Raw genomic sequence first — 21,839 nt, 5'->3', positions numbered from 1 at the left:
AGTTTATGCATTTTATTATATTTATTTCAAAGTTTCTTGTATGTTTCATTTCCACTTATGGTAGCTATCATTCATAAAGTGATGAAGGTTTTAATGGGGGTTGCATTATGTTGGACCCAAACAGGGGAAGGGTTACAAAAACTTGGACAAACTGGGACAAGAGGGGAAAGTAAAAGTTCAAGGAAAATGCAGATGTAATTTATGGACAGCCCAAGTGCTTAATTACACTGCAGAAAATGGACTTACACCACTTTCATAATCAATGATTATGCAATGTCATTTACCAATGAATTTTTAATTGACCAAAGCATATGGTTATTTTAAAATGCTAAGTGTGAATTGTTTATAAATAAAAAGTTTACACTAAATTGTATGTATATTATGTAATTTCTCAATTTTTTCCAAAACTGGACTTACACCACTTTCAAAATAAATGGTCCATATATAGCCTATAAGAATGTATAAAAATAACCTAAATCTATCAATTATACACAGGTTGTCTAAAAAGAAACCAATCTTTTGCTCTAGAAATATAACTAGATGGTACAACTAGTATTAGGGCTATTTCACACTATGACCAACTGGACCGACCCGACCGATCCTATAATCAGACCGACTAGTAGTAGAAGCATTCACATTGGGTGCGTTTACTTTTTGCTAGCTTCCAAGCTCGTCGAGCTGACACCTAGCTCTGCCTGACGTCATAATAGCACGCTCGTAAAAGTATACACAGTAATGGCAGCTTCCGGATTAGTGTCAGCGGCTGTAGCGATAATTTCACAACTACAGTCTCTAGATTCGGAGTCTGAAGACGACGATCTGTTGCTAGAATGTGCAATATCTGCAGTAGAAGCTGAGGCAAATTCATCTAGTGGTGAGAACAGCAAGTCAGTTGAGAAAGTAAAAGGGTATGTTGAGTACACCGTGCCAAGATACCGATCGAAGGATTTTCAATAACATTTTCGATTAAATAGGACAACTGTGGACATTTTAATGTCAAAATTAGCACCCTTATTTAATAAAAAACAGAATTCAAGAGCACGATGTCCATTGACAGTGGAGAAAAAAATATTGCGCAGTCTCTACTTGTTATCGAATCAAGCTCCATTCAGGTAAAGTACAGATCTATATCATTAATTGAGATTCATGTTAATAATATGAATTGTGGTTAAAATTAACAAAATGTATATATTTTTTTGAATTAAAAGAAAACTATAAGGAATTTTTAAATGAAACTTTGGTACTTTGAAAGTTTACTGTAAAGCAGAATTTAACAACTTTTAACATCATCACAAATTTGGTAAATTCTTGATCTTTTTGTGTCAATTAAATATAACCACACCAAAATTTTATATTTTAAAGGTAAATTAATACATACAGAAGCTAAAAATGGTACAACTAAGATTAAATACTCTGTTTGCATAAAAATAACAGTTGGTCCCTCTTAATTTCTTCTCCAATAGGTAATAAATTAGTATTTTAGGACTTCTTGATAATTTTTAGATGTTTGTCTATCAGTTAAAATCCCTAAATTTGATAAACCATTAACACATTCACGGCGTTATAAGGCACATGTGACTCGTATGGACATGTCTAGTTAGGGCTACAGACATAATTGCTTGTTTTTCCGTGGGGGATGCATATGTTTTTGATAACATTATCCTACAAACATCATATTTGATATATTGATATTATTTTATTATATGCAATAAAATATATTAATTTAATAGTACGAAGCATGGATGACTCGTGCTGCCCTGTATTAAAATAGAGTACATTAAATCCAAAGCAGCCCCCACCATAACAGAACCACCGTCTTCTTGACTGCTGAAAAACTGCACTTCTCTTTCCTAATACCATGCCAGTAATTAGGCCATACAAATTAAATTTCTTTTCATTACTGTAAAGGACTGAGAGCTATCAATCATTCCACAGCATGTGATGTTTAGTCTACTGCATTCATGCAAATTTTGTTACTGATGATTTTTTTTATCAAGGCATCAAATTTCACATGTGGAGCTGCTGAAATTCTTTGACAAACAGTGCTTTTTGATATTTTTAATCCACTTTCACAGAAAATTTGACAAGCTAATTTATTCTGTTGTGATGCAAGATGCACAGTTCTATCACTACCACTTTGACACGTGATTTTGGGCCTTCCTGATCAATGTTTAGAAGGTATTAGTGATGATTTTTCCAAAATTTTATAAATTCCAGGAGTAGATCTGTTCATTAAAACTGCAATTTCCTTGACACTACAGCCTTCTGCTTTTAATTTCCATATTCATGTAATTTCTTCCATACTAAACTCTTTTCCATGTGGAATTTTGGAAAGTTCAGATTTAGTATTTAAATTACTACTTGACAACAAAGTAAAAGTGTTATGTGATGTCATTTATTTTTATAATTACAAGTTTCTTCTGCTTCAAATTTTGCAATTTTGTTTTATTATCTATACTTTTGGGAGCCAAAAAAATATATTTTTGTTGTTAAATTATTAATATAATGATTAATTTTGAAATTTTCAAAAATCAGAGTAAAATAATTTGCATATACAAATGAAATCATCTCTTAAATTCCTAACCTAAGTGTGACTATAATTAATTAACAGGCTGTATAATGCTGTTATATAATTTGTATATAATGCAATACACTATGTATATACAATACTATGTAACAACTTAACCTGCATTTTCATTTTCAGGTTAGCTGGAAATCGATTTAACGTATGCAGACAAACAGCTTGGAAAATACTGCATGACTTTTCCTCAGCACTTTTGGACTTAAATAAAAGAGAAGGCATACTTTCTTGGCCAAATCAAGAACAGGCATTTAAAACAAGTGACTATTATATGAAAAAGTTTGGTTTTCCTGGAGTGATTAGAGTTGTGGATGGTAAACATATGGCTATTAAAACCCCCAGGAATGACCATTCATCCTATTATAATAGGAAACAATTTTATTCAATTATTCTCCAGGCTGTATGCAACGAGAAGTTGCTATTCACAGATTGTTACGTAGAAGAGGCAGTATCCATTTACGATGCCTGTGTCTATCGTTGATCCACATTATCTGAGAGAATTGATGAAGGTGTAGGATTTCTGGTAGACACTCACTTCCTCGGTGATGCAGCCTATCCTTTAAACACCATACCGAGACAATGGCCATTTAATTGAAATTCAATCATATTTCAACACCAAGCTTTCGAAATATAGAAGCTCAACTGAAAGAGCATTTGGGTTGTTTGTTGGTCGGTTTAGACACTTCAAACTTCTTGATATGCATCAATTGGACTTAATGGTGATGCTAATTATGGCAGGATGCATTCTCCACAACTTTTCTATCTTAAAAGGAGATGAAACCAATATTGAAAAAAAAAAAAGGTTAGTTGGAGTGCCAAAAGTAATTGAAAATGTCCAAGCAAAAAGAGATGCACAAAATAAGCATAGTGATTTGGCAAACATTCTTTTTGCAAGGTGAATACAGCATTAATGACATACACATAAAAAAGAAATGCTAAAAATGTATTATATAACTTTCTGTAATGTAACTTTTTGTATGTATATATATTATATATTAAGTAATTAAGGTATAGTACATCCAAAAGTTTATGAAATAAAGATTACATCAAAAATATTAAAAAAGAGTTTTTGTTTACTTTATATAAAATAAAAACTTTTTGTTTTCAATAAAAAACAGAATTTTATTTATAAAATTTTCTAAAATTTTATTCAGAATTTCATGGAGCTTTTCACGCTCTTTCTTTCTTTCCTCCCTCCTCTCCTGTACTTCTCTTCTTATGTCATTTAAAACTTTGATCAACTCGTTGCTCTCTCTTTTTCTCTTATGAGAAGTGATATTAGTTGCAGATGAAGCAAGCACAGAAGATGGGAATAATGATGCGCACACTACAGGAGATGGGGATGACATGGAGGTAACAGGAGACTGGGATGATGTGGAAGTGGAACTTGAGTGAGGATTCACTCTCACTCCATCTGTATTGCTACAAGTAGCAACAGGGGATATTTCCGGCTGTCTCCCAATGGCATCGTCCATTAAAGAATAAAATTCCCAATGTTTCCAGTTGTTACCAGATTGGGAATTGTGCAGTTTTATTTTTTTAAATGTTTTTTTCAGTCCTCGCCATTTGGTGTCAACCTGAGCTGGAGTGACTGAAAACCCCTCTTCATTTAATTTATTTGCAATTATCCTCCTTATCTATAATACTAAAGAAGGTTGTTAGAAATTATTTATGAAAGGTTCATACGTACAATGTCAATTTGGCAAGCAGTACAACCTGAATATTTGTATATTGAGGTAATTCAAATTTCTCCCTATGTTCGTTGTATAACAAAATTAATTCAATGGTCCTGGCTTTGAGCCACTGGAAGCCACAGGGTTCCTCTATAATAAAAAATAGAAAATATTTAAATATGGAGCCCTTATTATAACAGATTAAAAATTCTAAGATTTTTTTAACAATCGGCACTAATTACATTGTGATCTTAGTTTATCCTTTCAACAATTTTATTCAAAATCAAAATTTGACTTACCAGTAGGGATATTCGGTCCAACTGAAGCAGTTGAAATGGTTTCCAAAGCCAATTCTCCCACATAATTTACATCTGTAATGAAGTCCTCTGTTATCAAAATAGGATTTATGATATAAAATTATACACTTTTAGGAATCTGTTTTTACTTACCTTCCATCATCTGACGACAAACATCTTCATTAGCATGAAGTTTTACTTCTTTTCCGTCCGGTAAAGAAACAGTAACATCGTACATGGACGCCCCCATCTTTGAACAAACGCCAAGCTCGTTGTAAATTCTCTGAGCACACTGAGCGCACTAGAAATGCTAGCAATGATGTCACTGGTGCGAAAAGTATACGCCGTGCTCATTGATAGCTAACAAAAAGTATACAGGCTGAGCACGCTAGGGGTGCGATTGGAGCAAAAAGTAAACGCACCCATTGAGTACAATTATATGTTGGTAGCTGATTTGTAAGGACCAATTAAAATGGGTGTTAGAAATTGTTTTAAGTTTTTCTAATTTTTTAAAATTTTTTGTAATCTACCTGATTAAACTTTGCAGATATGATCTGAAAGTTTAATCAGTAGATTACAAAAGTAGATCAGGTAGATTAGCTAGTAGATAGTAGTAAAGCTTTGTAATCAGGTAGATTACAAAGCTTTCCTCATTATGTCAATAATGTTTTTTTATTATATATTTTAAAATCATGTGTGTTCCCATATAAAATTTAAGCAGTTATGAAATCAGAAATATATATATAGTAAAGTTATGTTTGATTGATTCGATAGTTTTCATATATCCAAAGTCTGATTGGTTGTAGTTTCGAAGCTTTCATTGGCTGTAGCTCACTAACTGCTCCGACCCAACTACGAATATTTAACTTTTTAAATCTGCCCGACTGGAACGACCAGTCAGTCGGCCGACTGCTGTTGCCATGGCAACAAGTCTTGGAGTCGGACCAGTCAGTCATAGTGTGAAACAGCCCTTAATGGTCAAATTCAAAATTTTGAACATTATATTATCAATTGTGTGCAATAGCATTTCAACTGGTTCGTAACAACCCTTTGTGTGGCATAAAAGTAAGGGTTATTTCATGACCTTGTCAGAAAATTGCAATGGAACAATGTGCCAACATTAAGTTCTGCATAAAACTAAAAAACTTTTAACAAAACATTTAAGTTACAGAAACAAGTATATAGGGATGATTGCCTATGCCAAACACAAGTTTACGACTGGTTTAGTTGATTCAAAGTTGTCAATTAAAAATGATCCAAAAATGGCCATCCAAACATGTCAACTACAGACATTAATATTGACAAAGTGCAACAAATATTAGGAAAGGATCTGAATGTGACCTGTAGAATGTTGTCAGAGGAATTGAAGTGTCAAAGCACTCTGTCCACATAATTTTACATAATCATTTGAACAAACATAAAATCTGTCCCTGCTTTTTCCACATACACTCACTAAAGAACAAAAACAGACATGCATTCATCATGCTAAGGACATCATCAAAATGACTTGCTGCAATTCAAATTTTCTCAAAAATATTGTCACAGTGTAAGGAACTGAGTCCGAGCGTTATTTTTATTTTATTATTATTTTTCCATTTTATTATATTTTGTTTGGGGCTTATGTTTATTTAGGACGAAGGTTCCCCACCACTCTCTTGTTAGTAACGAAAATAAGAAGATGAAACAACTCACAGAAAAAATAAGCACCGTAGGAAAAATCTTGTGCATTTGCGCTGCCCAGTGGAAGTAAACGATCCGCAGAAAAAAAATGGAGGGGGGAGTCCCCACACTCACTAGTAAAGAAATACTTGATAAACCGTCTTAACATCCCAGAAAATTATGATAAATACTTTGTAAACGGTTTATAAGCTTTGTCGGAAACTTAGAGCTGCCAGAAAAGAAAATTAATGTTAGCAACTAAGTATGTAAATAAGGGGAGTAACTCAGCTAAAGTGTGACGTCACCTCACAGTATAAAACCCGTACGTTAACCGAAGGAGAGAGAGGTGAATTTCCAGACAGAGAGGTGATTTCCAAATCGAGGTGAATTTTTAGAGAGGTGATTTCCAAATTGAGGCGACTTTGAAAGCAAGGTGAATTTGAAAGCGAAGTATTTTCTGATGAACATCCAGATTGATAATTAGACGATCCAAGGTGTTTAAGAGGAATTCGATTGACGATATCGAAAAGATTGAGGAAATAGGTTCTTCGTATAGTGAGGTGACAGATAGACGTTTAATTAGTAAGAGATTTTGTTCATAGTTTCTAAGTATTTGATTTGTCGAATTTTCAAAGGGGAATTAATATTAAGTTAAGCTAAGTAGCTGAGTTTATTGTCGGGTTGACTTGTTGATTTTCGTTAATAAATTTCGTTTGGATTATTGACATTTGTACGTAGTACATTCTAGTTACTAATTAAATATACTTGAACTTTTTGATTTGACTTGATATTTATCGTTATTATTACTAATTATTCGGTGCACGCTTAAAAGCCCAGGCCTGGCAAACTAATCTCGAATCCGCATAAAGTACCCATTAGGTTAACGGAAGTTTTACCGACCGCAATTAGTGTCGGTTTCCAAAGATACTAAAAATAGTACTTTACAACAGGTGATGAGATGTGGTGCTACCAATATAACCAACTGACAAAACATCAAAGTTCCATGTGAAAGTCATCAGACAAGCCCATGCCAAAAAAAAGTTCATTTCCAAAAATCAGATCTTGACTTGATTTTTGGAAATGAACTTTTTTTTGGCAATGAGGTATCCAAAGCTGGCTCATAACACAAATTTTAGCTCTCAACTCAAAGTAAAAAATTGGCTGAGAGAGAGCTCATACTTTGAAAAACTCGTAAGTTGGGACACTCTAAAGTCAAGGTATCTCTGTATTTATAAAAATATTTTTTGTAGTTTTTTTCTTCCTAGAGCAACAGTTTTGTTTCTTTTTAGACAACTTATATATGCATAATCCATAAACTCAACTCAGATGAAAAGGTGGATACATGGTAACAGAGCTGGGACAAGGGTGAGGCAAATAAGGCATTTGCCTTAGTTGAACACTGGGAAAGGGTGTCAAACTGGTGAAAAATGAAAATAAATAAATTGCAAAATAAAAAGCCAAATGTATCTTGCAATGTTCGTCAAATACTTTAAGCACACTAACAATTTGTGTCAGATGCTCTCACTCAATAATTCGTTTCCTTATATAATATTGTCTTAGTAATATGTCTAAACTTGCATACCACTTGTGTGCACTCAATCTGTAGTATCAAGTAAGAGCACCAAAGCAACTACATGAGTTTAAACATGTTCATTGTACGAGGGATGTTCAAAAAGTATCAGACTGTTATTTTTCCCATGTAAACCAATAACACGCTGATGGCCTCCTTTAGTGGAGATGTGGAGAAAACAGTCATGTGCAGTCCTGAATTTTTTCCCACCCGCAGGTAGCATCAGTCACTGGCAGTTGGCCTATGAGTGAGGACGTGTAGTGAGTGCTCATCAGATTCCATTAACCCTTTCCATGTGGTTAGGTACCAATCAATCCGTATCACGTGACTTCTTCGTTTATCGTTCGGTGATGCAAAACGGACCGATCGGTCCAAATTAAAAAATTAATCAAAAACTTTGATTAATTTGCGTTATATTCGAGTTTTTCACAGATCTTAGCTTTGATTCGCTTTTCTGTATGTCGATTGACTTTGTTTAAGCCAATAAACGTTTTGTTACCACCCCTGGGCCATAAATATTTTGGTAAATACATCCCCTACTATTCTACAGTAAATCTTTGCAGTTAACTACACAGTTGGCTAAAAACAATCAAAGAAAAACTCCTTCTACAGTTTTATTGAGTCTCTTCTGTCTTTATTGACGTTACTTTAACTAATCACAGACTTATGAAACGAAAAAATTACCGCGAAAAGCCCCGCCTTCCACCTTCAAAGTAAAATGTAAACAATCACTGTAAATTCGTTTTAAATCGATTTTTAATTCTAATTAACTAATTTAATGCACTTAGACATTAAATTAGCTAATTCGACAATATTTAGGGGAGTAAATATGTTTTTAAAACTATCTAGCGATAAATATTCCCAGGAAACTCCACCTTCCTATAGTAAGTCTATGGAAAGTGTTCGCGCTGTTAATTTGGCTTTAAAATTTTTGTCAAATGAATTCATATATATTTTGAATACATTTAATTATTTTACAAAAGTAAGAGCAAAGCTCTACGACTGACACAGTCGTACAGCTGACTAATCGGTGTCGCTTCACGATAGCAATCGACTACTCTCCCAGCTAAGTAATTAGAGACATAGTGTGAATAATAACAATAACTTCTCCCCCGCTCTAGGTAGAAAGATGCGGTTTGTTTTATTTAATAGAGGACAGATGTTTCTATCTAACAGATGTACAAAGTTCAGCGATTCTCTGAAAATTAATTTTTTTTTTTTTTCGTAACCTTCAAATTTGTTCGTAAACTTCACATTATTTTAAATATGTATAAAACTAAAAATTATACAATCGTAAACTGTAATATGTTTTTAATCAAACACAAAAAACAAATTGAATATAGCGCGATATTGAAGCAAAATATCGCGATTTAAAAGATTACCCAAAAAACGCAAAAATGCGCCGCATAACGAATTCCACCTATTTACTTAATGCTAAAGGTTTCCGCATGGAAAGGGTTAAGTTGGAAAATGACTGAACAACATGAGCAGTGATATTGCATCAAATTTTGCTCATTTGTTGTGAAACCATGTTGTACTAGATTTTCTTTAGTAGTGTCGAACATGAGATAGTGTTATTAACCAATAACATGGCTTTTTTTCCACCTTATACTAAATAAAGGTGGAAAAGAAGCCATGTGATTAATTAATAACATGATCTTGTGTTCAACACTTCTAAAGAATTGCATCAAATTTTGCCAAAAGCTTGGCGATACCCAAGCAGAAACCTTTCACAACATTCAACAGGCTTTTGGAAAGCGATGCCATGAGCAACACATGGATAAAGGAATAGTACAAGTGCTTCAAAGATGGCCGCACATCAGTGGACAGCAAACCGCCTGAGCGCGGATCACTGTCCACTGATGTGCTCCTGTCTCATTCGCAAGACTGTGATACAACAGTCCACCATGACCAAACTCTGCTCAATGACAGTCTCATTTTGGCTTGTTGAGGGACTGCCCGAACGTAGTTCACTGTCAACTGATGTACAGCCATCTTTGAAGTGGTTGTACAATTTCTTTATCCATGTGTTGCTCATGGCATTGCCCCCGAAAGCCTGTTGAATCTTGCAAATGGTTTCCGCTTGGGTATCACCAAGTTTTTGGCAAAATTTGATGCAATATTGCTGCTCGTATTGTTCAGTCATTTTCCAACTTAATGAAATCCACTACATGAGCGCTCACTACACATCATCATTCATAGGCCGACTGCCAGTGACTGACGCTTCCTGTGAGCTGAAAAAAATTCAAGACTGCACACAACTGTCCCCTCCACATCTCCACCAAAGGAGGCCTCCCGCATGTCATTGGTTTACTTGGAAAAAATTAAGGTCCGATACTTTTTGAACACCCCTCGTACATTAATGTGCATTATTTGTGCAGTGCGCTAGTATGACACTGAAAAGAAAGTCTTACTTTAAATACAATAAACTTAAGGTAAGTTCTCCATTATCTAAATTTATAAAAGTGTTTCATTGTATGTTATATTATATTATGACTGCAATATTATTTTCCATTTTTATTTGTAACGTAATCAAAAGTGATAAAAATTAAATATATAATTTTTCTTTTTCAGATGAACTAATGGTATCAAGATGACCCAGTAGGGCCAAATATAGGAAAAGAAGAAAATTGAGAAATGAAACAAATCAACATTGTGTAAGACAGCTGAAAATTGGCTAGAAAAACTAAATACTTCAAATACAAGCAGTTCACTCAAGACGATACTGGTCAAGGCTCAAGAAAAGACAATTGAATTTAAAGAAAACACTGCCATTGAAGATCAAGAAAGGAAGCTGAAGTTGAAGAAGAAAAAATTGAAATATGAGAAAATTCAACAGAATGAGAAAAAGAGATATTTAATTCTATTAATTTCAATGATCTTCCTTCATGGCTCTGTATTACAAATAAAATTAGATGTGTCATAATTGAACAGAGACAAGAACAAGGAGAAGATGCAGACTTTAGGAAATCTGCTTCAGAAGATAGCAGAAAATTTTCAAAGGAATAGTTTTTTAAAAATGTTCCAATGGAGAGAGAGTACATCGTAACTGGCTCATCTTTTTAAAAATATCTCTCGATATTTTGTTTTCCATATAAACTCTTTGGTAAAAGAAGTAAAATGGATTCTGTCATCTACTAAGCCAATAATTTAAAGATTGAAAAAATCTAAAATTGAATTTCTGATCACAGAAATTCTGTATTTTATTGTGACACATAACTCCATTGAAAATGCTTTGAAAAGAAACTTAAAACTGGTGGTTTTATAAACAATTTATTGCAAAAAGCAATACAGACAGAAAAGAAAAGATTGCAAAATATTTTGTGTATTGTGTTGGATGTAATTTTATTTTATGCAAAGAATAATTTACCTCTTAGAGATACACAAGAAATAATTAATAAGTCAATACAATATGACCATTGTGGAACATTTTGCTAATCATAAGAAGGGGTCTGTTTCATACTTATCTAATAAGATTCAAGACAAATTTCTTTTACTCTTAGAGAACCATGTTTGAACTGAAAGTCTTTCTAGATGACAATTAAAGAATCAAAATACTTTTCCTTGAGGTTTGACTGTACACCTGATGTATTGCATCATGAACAAATGTGCCAAATTATTTGATATATATTTATTATAAACAATTCTATTATGATTGAGAAAGCTTTCTAGACTTTATAGTGATAAAAGAAAAAAACAGGTAGCAGTTTAGCCTATGAAATTGTCAATAAATTAGAAAAAGATAGACTATACTTTAAATGTTAGAGGTCAAGGATATGACAATAGAGCAAACATGGCAGGTGTGTATAATGGAGTACAGGCCATGATTTCTCAAAAAAATGAGCAAGCTACAAACTGTACATTTCTTGTGCAGCTCACAGCCTTAATTTGGTTCATCAAAATGCTGCCTCTTCAAATGCTAATATGACCACATTTTTTGGAATTGTTTAGACTTTATATGTTTATGTGAATTCAATGACTAGATGGGATAAATTACTGTCTGTATTAAAAACAACTTTAAAAGGTCATACAGACACACAATGAGCCTCAAGAGCAAATGCCATCAAAGAATTGCACCAGCAAATAGCCCAAGTGTATAAGATATTAATTAATTTGAAAAATGAGTAATCATTGTGTGCAATATGCTGAAATTAAAAGCATATTGAAATAATGTACATAAGAATTTAAAATTTATTTACAGTAGAGCGTCATTTATCCGAATCATTTGGAGACTGGGGTCGTTCGGATAACTTATTTTTCGGTTAACCGATTATGTACGAAAAAATATATTAACCTATACCGTGTTGCAATTTTTCTCCGTTGCGTGTCACTTCACGTTGAATTTTCGTCAATTTTAAGCCCAACGAAAATTTTTATAATAATAATCGTGGCTACTGTATCGTTAAAAATTATTTCTTTATTTTGTACAAATAAAATATTGAAAAATATAAAAACAAAAAAATTATACTTTAGAAGTTAATCTAGTATCAAACATGTTCGATTCAGCACAACACAGTCCGACTGGAAAGCTTTCAGTTAACCGATGTTTCGGTTGATTGGCTTTCGGATAAACGACGCTCTACTATATCTACATGGAATTTAATATTGCAAGAAGTTGATAAAATAAACAAAGCTTTGCAATCAAAAACAATAACTATAATTAAAGCTTCACATTTAACAAAAGGATTATCTAATTCCTTGCAGTAAATGAGAGACACCATTTAGAAAAATATTTTTTCTCAGAGTGAAAATTTGGCTTCAGAAATGGAATTGTCCACAGATTTTGAAAACAAACAAAGCAAAAATATTAAATTAGATGAACAATCTCAGCAATCAGTTCCTTATAATGTTAAATATTTATTTACAGTAGAAATGAAAAGATTAATATATATTTTAATAACACAACTTAGATGGAGATATGAAAAACTATATGTGATTGCATCTGAGTTCAAATTTTTAACAGATGAAAAATTAAAGTCAATGGATACAAAAATTTTAAAAAACAGCTTGTGATTTATTCCTTAAATATCTAGACAATATAAATTCTGTAGAATTATTATCAGAAATAATCAGTTTCAAAAATCAGGCATTGACATTAATTCCAACCTGAAAGTAGCTACAAGTTCAGATCTTTCGAAAACGATTCATGAATATAGTTTAGTTAGTCCTATCCAAATTTGAAAGTTACAGTAAGAATACTCTTAGCACTCACTACCTGTTACTGTACCTTCTGGTGAAAGAGGCTTTAGTAAACTAAAAATTATCAAAACAAATTTACAACTGTCACTTGCTCAGGAAAAATTGTTAAGTACAGCAATTTTATCAATCAAACAAGAATTTACAAAACAAATTAATTTTGATAAAATAATTGATGAATTTGCTTCATAAAAGCAAGAAAAGTAAAACTTTAAAAAAAGATTTTATGTTGGGCATTTATTTACATAAGTATTATTGATATAATTTTGTCTCTATTATTAAAATTACTGAAAAATTTGTAATATTCTAATTCATTTCATGTAATATTTATTTTGTTTTTCTTCTGTTAAGGTTTCTGTTATATTGTTTTTAATACAGCGGTGCCTCGTATAACGTACGCCTCACATAACAGACGTTGCGAACAATGGACTTTCTGTTTGACCGTTACGTGACTCGAGCAACGGACTGACTGCAAACAACAAACTTTCCGTTCAGCAGTTACGTGAGGTGAACAATGGACTTTCTGCAAACAAGTGCGAATGATGTTTCTACTCTTTTGCCATTGCCAATGACAATCTCCTATTTTTAAATGTTTTCTTGGCTTCCCAGAATAGCTTCTTGATGTAGGTATTTTAGGAGCCTTTGAAAACAGTTGCTCTTTGGCTGCAGAAGAGTAAGCTGTTTTTCTTTTGTCTTCTTCACAAGTAGCCCCGACTGTCGAGCTGCTTCACCACCCGAAGTACTTGGGATTCGACTGACTCCCTTGTTTATTACGTACATCACCTCAGTGCAGGGTATTTACATTTATTCAAGTGTTGTGCAAATCATGGCTTCTAAAAAAATAACAGAAAGGTGATTTCAATTGAAACAAAGCAAGAAATCATCAGGAGTGAAAGTGGAGTAAACCTTGTCAAAGAGGTGGTCTCAGCAAGACCATCATCAACACCATTTTAAGCAAGAAAGACGCCATCAAGTCAGCCAAAGTTACCAAGGGAGTCTCCAAGATCTTCCATGTGAAGCGTAGGTCTTCACTCCATGACGAAATGGAAAGGCTGTTGATGGTTTAGATCAGGGCTTCTTAAACTTTTTTTATTCATGACCTCATTTATGATTGCGATTTTTTTCGCAACCCAAAAAAGAAGAAAATATAAAATAAAGATATATAAATATTTTGTGGTGATTTATTGATTAGATAACAATATATATACATATGAAAAAATATAGTTTTAGAATTTGTTTAAAAACATACAAAAATATAAAATTAAAAATTGCACAAAAAGTTGTAAAATTGTATTTATTATAGTTACAAAAATTATATACCCTATTTTTCATCAAAACTGCATTTCTTGCAATAACATAAATAAAAGAGAATATTGGGCAAAATATATTGTTGCTAGTATATATGATCCCGGGCATTTTGGCCCTCTTACTTCAAATATATTCAAGCGCAGCCGTTAAATCAGTGATTCTCAAACTTTTTCGACCCACCGCCCCCTTTGTTCCATAAAGTTATACCCAACGCCCCCCGTGTGAGAAAGGATTGGAAATATTCTTAGGAAAACTTTCCTATGAATCTCACGCTTTGTGCCCTTACCGTACATTGTTCTCGACATCTGGAAACCATTAAATGCAATGTTTCCTCTTATCCGTTTGACAGAGGAAAGGGAACTTTTACCTTTGATCACCGTTCAGTACCCTGCCTCCAGCGCCCCCCTAGATTTACTCACCGCCCACAAGGGGGCGTTATCGACCCACTTTGAGAAACGCTGCGTTAAATGGTTGAGTATACAAAAAATTAAAGAAAAATTGTTTTTAATAAGACGGATGTGCTTGCTTTTTACTGCATAGCAAACTAAATCTTGGTGCAATGTTTGACACTGCTGCACGTAAAATCTCTTCAACATTTTTTAGCAATGAACGATATTGGGATTTGATGTGTTAAAGCTGATAAAGTAATTTCACATAAATATGTGGTGTTGAATGGCAGAAGAACATTTTCAAACTCTCACAAATTATTTTCAATATTTTGCATTAAAATCGCGTGACCCCAAGATTTCGCTAAGCGACCCCAAATGGGGTCACAACCCATAGTTTAAGAAGCCCTGGTTTAGATCAATGATAGACAGGTGAGAGGTGATATCTCTAACCAAAAAGTTATCTGTCAAAAAGCCAAACTCATCTATGACGAGTTGAAGAAAAACACTCCTGCAATAAGCTACAGCAGTGGCAATGAAGAAGAGGAGTTTAAAGCCAGCAGAGGGGTGATTTTTTAGGTTCAAGAAAAGGTGTGGAATCCACAGCATCACCATGCATGGTGAGGCTGGCAGTATTGACAAGGAAGAAGCAGAGAAGTTCTCTGTTGATTTTCAACAATTTTTCAAGAATAAAGGATACCGCCCGCAAAAAGTTTTTAATGCTGACGAAACTGGTCTTCTCTGGAAGATGCCCAACAGGACCTTCATTACCAAAGAGGAAAAGACTTTGCCTGACACAAGCCCATGAAGGACAGGCTGACACTCCTGTTTGCAGCCAATCCCAACAAAGACCTGAAGATCAAATCCCTGCTGGTTTACCATTCTGAAAATCTCAGGGTTTCCAAGAAGAACAGCATTGTCAAGTCCAACCTGCCTGTCCATTGAAAGTCTAACCAAAAAGCCTGGGTGATCCAGGTTGTCTTCAAGGAATGGATCCTGGAAACCTTTGCTCCTGCTGTAAAGAAATACCTGATGGACAAAGAGCTGCCGCTCAAAGCCCTGGTGATACTGGACAAAGCTCCTGGTCACCCAAAAGACCTGGAGGAGATCCTGGAAGAAAGCTATCCTTTCATCAAGGTGCAGTATCTGCCAGCAAACACCACTGCCATCCTTCAGCAAATAGATCAGCAAGTCATTGCCAACTTCAAAAAACTGTACACTAGAGCTCTCTTCATGAAGGTGTTTGAAGAATGTCAGCTTTGTGGAGATATGACTGTCCGAAAGTTCTGGAAATTTGATGTTCTTGTGGCAATCAGACTCATCCAGAATGCCTGGGGAGAAGTCATGCAGAAGACCCTCAATTCAGCCTGGAAGAGGCTTGTTCCTGAATGGACCTAGGAATCCTCAAATGGACCAGCTGGTTCAGCTGAGGATACAGAAGGGGTGCAAAAGATCATCTTGACAGCCCAAGAGTTGGAATTGGAGGTGGAAGATGTGGAGGAGCTCATTGAAGAACACCAAGAAAAGCTGACAACTGAAGTGCTCCAAGCACTTCTGGCCCAGAAACATGATGAAGCTCAAAGGGAAGCTTCATGTGACGACGAGGCGAAGCAATCCAATCAACCAATTTCAACTGCTGCCATCAGGGACTTCCTTGTCAAATGGGGAGAGGTTCAGGAGTTTACCAACACACACTATCCAAACACAGCTGAGGCCAACAGGATCAATGATCTCTACAATACATCCTTGCCCATCATTTCTGACAGGTGTTGAAGAAGAGAGAGAAACAGACCACCTTGGACATGTTTTTCAAGAAGCCAGCTGCCAAAATACAAAGGATGGAACAAGAGGAGTTGACCCTGCAAGCCCCAGTAGCCTCTCCTGAATCTGACTCTGATTAAAAAGCAATAAAAAGAGACCTGCTGCAATGTGTAAAAAGTGTGTGTCTGTATGAATGTGTGAAGAAAGTGTTCCTCTACCTCCTCCTCACATCTGACTACCCGGCATAATTGGTGACTGCTCCATTTACACTTTTTTTTAATGGTACAGTACGGTTATTTTATGCTGAGGAACGAATTAGATGTTTCAACATGTATTTCTATGGAAAAATGCGTTTCGTATAATGGACGTGCACCCGAAACAGATTAAGCACGTTATATGAGGCACCACTGTATGTGTAATTTTATGTTCCTACTACTATTGTACTATTGCTGCATTCTGAAACGTTTTTATTCAATACTTATTAGAAATAAAAAACTATATACATAGGTATAAAAATTTATCCTCCTGCTTCAGATGAAAATACCTCTAGAACCAGCTCTGTGTGGCACACATATCAAACTTATGAATAAGTACACACAAAAACCAGCCAAAATGAAGTTTAATGCAAGTAATGAAAGTTAAATCCAATAGAATTCATCTACATTCATTTTTAAAATATCTTGTTCTATTTTCCACATTATATTTTATCAAGCTGAAGATGACAATTTTAAAATTGCTGAAAACAAATGTTTTCAACAATTCTGGATTTTATGTGTATTTATTTGTGTATAACATCCACTTAGAAGATATTATTAGTATAGCACTCATATTTCTAGGCCAATGAAAGGCATCATGCATCCTTTTATTAGATATACATATCTGATAAAATAATGCATGGTGAATTATTCATAATAAAACTTTCTAATACACTAGAATTGTGTTTTGAATGTGATGAGATACAATCCTTACACATGTTAATAAAACTGACAAGCACACTTGACACCAAATTTGTATAAGTAATAATGCACATTTTCAAATATCTATTTGAAAAATATCTATTTGAAAATTGTTAAGAAAATACAAATTTTGCTTAAGAAGTCATTGGCATATCCACTTAAATTTTGTTCTTATTCTAAATATGTTTTATTTCACCTGAAGATATTTGTAAAATGTTGAATTCACTTCGAGCCCTATCATGAAGCATTCATTCATTCATTCTCACATTCGATCAATACAAAAAAAAAAAAAAAAAAAGAAGGTAGTATTCCGGCGATTTCGGTAAAGTTTCATTTCAAATTAGTACGCACCTCTTTGGGTACGATTCATTATCTAGAATTACCTCTAACGTTCTTTTACGCTGATACGAGAGTCGTCCTTTAGAAGTTTTCCTTAATTCGTTAACTGTATTTGCCATGTTATATTCAAGAATTAATCGCTTAAGTAACCTGATAAATATATATGGCTCTGTCCTACTTGGTAAACACTTTCTTCATAAATAATATATATTTTAAACATTATTATTTACAAAAAAATACCAAGTATCATACACTTCGAACGAAAATTATAATGACCGGGTTTATTATCACGTTGCCACATGAAAAATAAATACTGGATATTATTTAAAATAAATTATCTTATTATTTTCATGAAGAGTAATTATTAAATAATTAAGTACTGTAAACTGTCAAAAATTAATTACATATTAATTATATAATTAATTTAATATTTAAATAATATAAAAAATTATATTTTATTTCGGGTTTAGGATATATATATATTTTTTAACTCTTTCCGCCCTGTGGGCACTAAGAGGGCCTTTTTTAGTAAGCCCATTATGGGTTCGGCCAGGCCCACAATGGGACGACCGGGTGGTGAGGGACGGGGCCCGACATATCCGAACGGACCACCCTCCGAAAAATTCCTGGGGATTATTCGACCCGTTCGAATTCGATTCCGGGTCTCCCAGAACGGTAGACTGTCACCTTGACCGCTCAGCTATCCGGCCGTCGGTTTAGGATATGTTAAGAGAATAACGGTTTTCGTTATAAAACAATAGATAATCCCTAAACACCTAGAATAAATTATTCTATTTAGGTGTATTAGCGGTTTTGTTGCATTTAATTATTTGACATAATCGCGAATAAACACTTAAATACAGCCCTCTGTTCACATATTGAGAATTAATTGTTGGACTATTATTTCAACAATTAATATTCAATGTACGATTGATAAATATGTTATCCTACTGCAGTGTTCTTCGAAGCGCGGAGATAGAAACACGTGAGCTGGATTGAAATGATGGAATAAAGCAACGCAACATTTGGGAGATCTGAAAAGGGAGGTGTCTCCCGTATGGTCCATATTTAGATTTTAGACACTTGAAGAAAACTCGGAAAAATCCACATGGAACTGATTCCTGGGAATCTGACCGTCTTCAGGTATTAGTTAGTTACGTGATGAAAATCGGAAAAATTCCACGTAGCCAGCTCTTTGGTGAAGTGCGAACCCACGACCAACTACCAGTTTTCAATGGTAGAAACTAATGATCACTATTATTCAGTAGCCATAGATGAATTGGTTTTGTTGTTAGACTAGACTGCGTGAACACATCTGCCAAGTTCGATCCAAAATCTTCTTATCGAAGACGCTCAATCATAGAAAATTATTGCCATTAAGTCAATATTTATATTCAATTTTTTTTAGGAAAATTTTATTACAGCCAATGAATCTCCACTCGGAATTATAGATGAGCATTTTTTTTTTTTTTGAAAGATAAGATAATTAATATTTTTTTCTATTCAAAAAGTAATGACTTTATGACATTCGAAAATATTTAGTAGCTTAACTGTAGAATTTTAATACCCGAACAACAATAGTGTTGTTAAAAAATAAACGTGGATATTTTAGGTTTTTTTTTTTTTTGTAACTCTTTCCACCCAGTGGGCACTAAGAGGGCCTCTTATAGTAAGCCCATTATGGGTCCGGCCAGGCCCACAATCAGGCGGCCGGGTGGTGAGGGACGGGGACCGACATATCCAGACGGACCACCCCCCGAAAAATTTCTGGGGATTTCTCGACCCGTCCGAATTCGATCCCGGGTCCCCCAGGGCGGCAGGCTGCTAACCTTGACCGCTCGGCCATCCGGCCGCTGGATATTTTATGTTAGGTTCTTAGAAGTAACCACAATTGGCATTCGTTTACTTTGTGATCAAACTCGCGGAACTCACTTTCAAAGCTGCGGACACACGCACGAGATGTGGGGCGTTTTATTTGATGAATTACATTTACTTGTTCATTAAAGGATTGTTGATGAACGAGTAAAATTTTACAGTGAAATTAGGGCCGTCCCGAACTATAGGCGCACTTGGACCAAAAATTTTTAGGGACGCCACAACCAATATCAGTTAAATTGAGCCAAAAATTGAGCATGTGCCTAGAGCGTAAAAATTCTTGTGCCGGACCTGAATGCAATTGAGACATTTTTAAAGACAAATTCTATGAAAACAAAATCTGCATTGCTTACTGCTCTTCCTTCCACTCTCAATTTATTGTATATTTATATTACTGTGTTGACTTAAATAATTATTGTTAACTATATTACTTTCTGTACTTTGTAATCCGGCTATGCCTAGCGGAACATACTAATATCTATTATGTTAATAAAAATGATGATGCTCTCCATACATTTGGTAAATATTCTGTTGCAGCTACAGCATTGTCACTTCAAAAAAAAGTAATTTAAATGGTAGAAAATGAAAGTCGAATCAACTGAAGTAGCTAGAAGAAAAAGTGTTCTCGGTGGTCACTAGTGTATAAATGCAGGAAGATTTTCAAAGCAGTCTACAATATTACAGGAGCATTTCCCTCAACTAAACTTAAAAGAAAAACTGTGGAGGAGGTTGCGCCTCGAAAAATAGCAATGGTTCTACATGCTCTTAGTTTTATTTTGTAGTGTCAAATGTGATTGGAATAAAAGATTTTGACAGTGGCGTGCCGTCATTGGAAGCGATGGAAGCGCCGATTCCACCTTCCAATGACCTTCCCTTGTATTTTATAAAATATAAATTTTCATATTTTAACGTACAGCATTAATTAAAATTAATTTTTTATTATAACTGCATTATGTATCTTTTTCAAATTTCTATACTACATGTGAAAAAAACGATAAGATTGCTATTGTATATTCGAATAATTCAGTGGCGGAAGGAATGTCGAAACCGGCTCAGTTTCCAATCAGCCAGATTATATAGGCATTGGCACATGCGGTTTACAGAGCACCAACCTCACCCGGTTTAGCTGGTAGAAGCAACACACACGTAAAGCTTCAAATTTTATATCCCGGACCGGTTGTGGGCTGTTAGCCGCCTGCCTGCTAGATGTTCGGCCGCCCTCGCCCGATTATGTGAATCACGAGTAGACTAGATCAACGGCGGACAACCTCCGGCCCGCGAGCCAGCTACGGCTCGCGAAAAGTTTCTATCCGGCCCGCGAGATATTTAATAGATTATTAAATTGGAAAAATAACTAATTAATAGTTATTTTTCCAATTCTTTGTAATTTTCGAAAACGATAAGAGAAATAAATGTAGTAATTAACTTTTTATTTATTTATTTCATATTTGCAGACTAAAAAAATTACGAGTCACAAGAAGGCGTCAATTAACTACTACGGCCAGCGGAAAAAACGTAAAATTTATTCTGGCCCATGTTATAAAAAAGGTTGCCCATCCTAGACTAGATTTATAACTTAACCCAACCGATAGGAATTTACTGGCATGTTTTTATGATAATTCCGTATAGTTGACAGGAGTTTAAAAAAAAATCCATTAAAATATTTGATATATTTATTCTGCGTTTATTCCGCTCTCCCATCTTATATTACTTACGGATTTCAATGTTAAACCGGTGATATTACGATTTAGTATGTCCCATCTGTAAGGGGAATGCAGAAAAAAACGTGTACAATTCTAGTACAGTGTTAAAAAATTAACTGTTACTTTGGCAGCATCATATTTTACAACCAAATTTAACGGGACGCCAGTCGGAAGTCGCAATTTTTCCGAATAATGTTTTTATTTTTCAAATTTAAGACAATTGTTAAATCAAACAATAAATTAATGATTTACAAAAGGCATAGTTTTAATATTTAACAAATTTCCAAAACTACTTACACCTTACGGTTAACGTTACTGTAGGTATCCAAGATGGCGGCTCGTCTCTGATTCCAGCATATAGAAGAAAGGTTACAGTGGGGACGCACGTTTTCTAAACCTATTTCAATAAATTACCATAATTATTAGCAACCAAATTATTAGAATAGGTTAGGTTTAGAAAACGTGCGTCACCACTGTTTCCTGTCTTCTGATTCCGACTTGCGCTCTGTTAACCCATAAGTACCTAAGTATTTTAT

At 34.4% G+C, this 21,839-nt stretch overlaps 1 protein-coding gene and 1 long non-coding RNA gene across 2 annotated transcripts in view; both read right to left on the bottom strand.

The window, feature by feature from the left end:
- The window catches only part of LOC136980284 (uncharacterized), a 28,864-nt gene extending 10,867 nt beyond the window's left edge, over nucleotides 1-17,997 (bottom strand). The window contains exon 1 of the mRNA XM_067276373.1: nucleotides 17,770-17,997. Coding sequence (XP_067132474.1) covers nucleotides 17,770-17,844 — 75 coding nt within the window. The 5' untranslated portion in view covers nucleotides 17,845-17,997. The remainder of the gene's footprint in view (nucleotides 1-17,769) is intronic.
- Nucleotides 4,026-4,636, bottom strand: LOC136980282 (uncharacterized). The gene is made up of 3 exons (XR_010881530.1): nucleotides 4,554-4,636; nucleotides 4,298-4,404; nucleotides 4,026-4,218 (listed from the first exon to the last, which is right to left on the bottom strand). It is a non-coding gene; the product is annotated as an uncharacterized lncRNA (long non-coding RNA).
- Nucleotides 17,998-21,839: the final 3,842 nt, after the last annotated feature.

Source organism: Centruroides vittatus, unplaced genomic scaffold (assembly GCF_030686945.1).
Source record: "Centruroides vittatus isolate TY-2023 unplaced genomic scaffold, ASM3068694v2 contig_688, whole genome shotgun sequence".
Taxonomy (NCBI): Eukaryota; Metazoa; Arthropoda; class Arachnida; order Scorpiones; family Buthidae; genus Centruroides; species Centruroides vittatus.
Note: the sequence above shows the minus strand (reverse complement) of the source record. Positions and strands in the feature narration are given on the sequence as shown.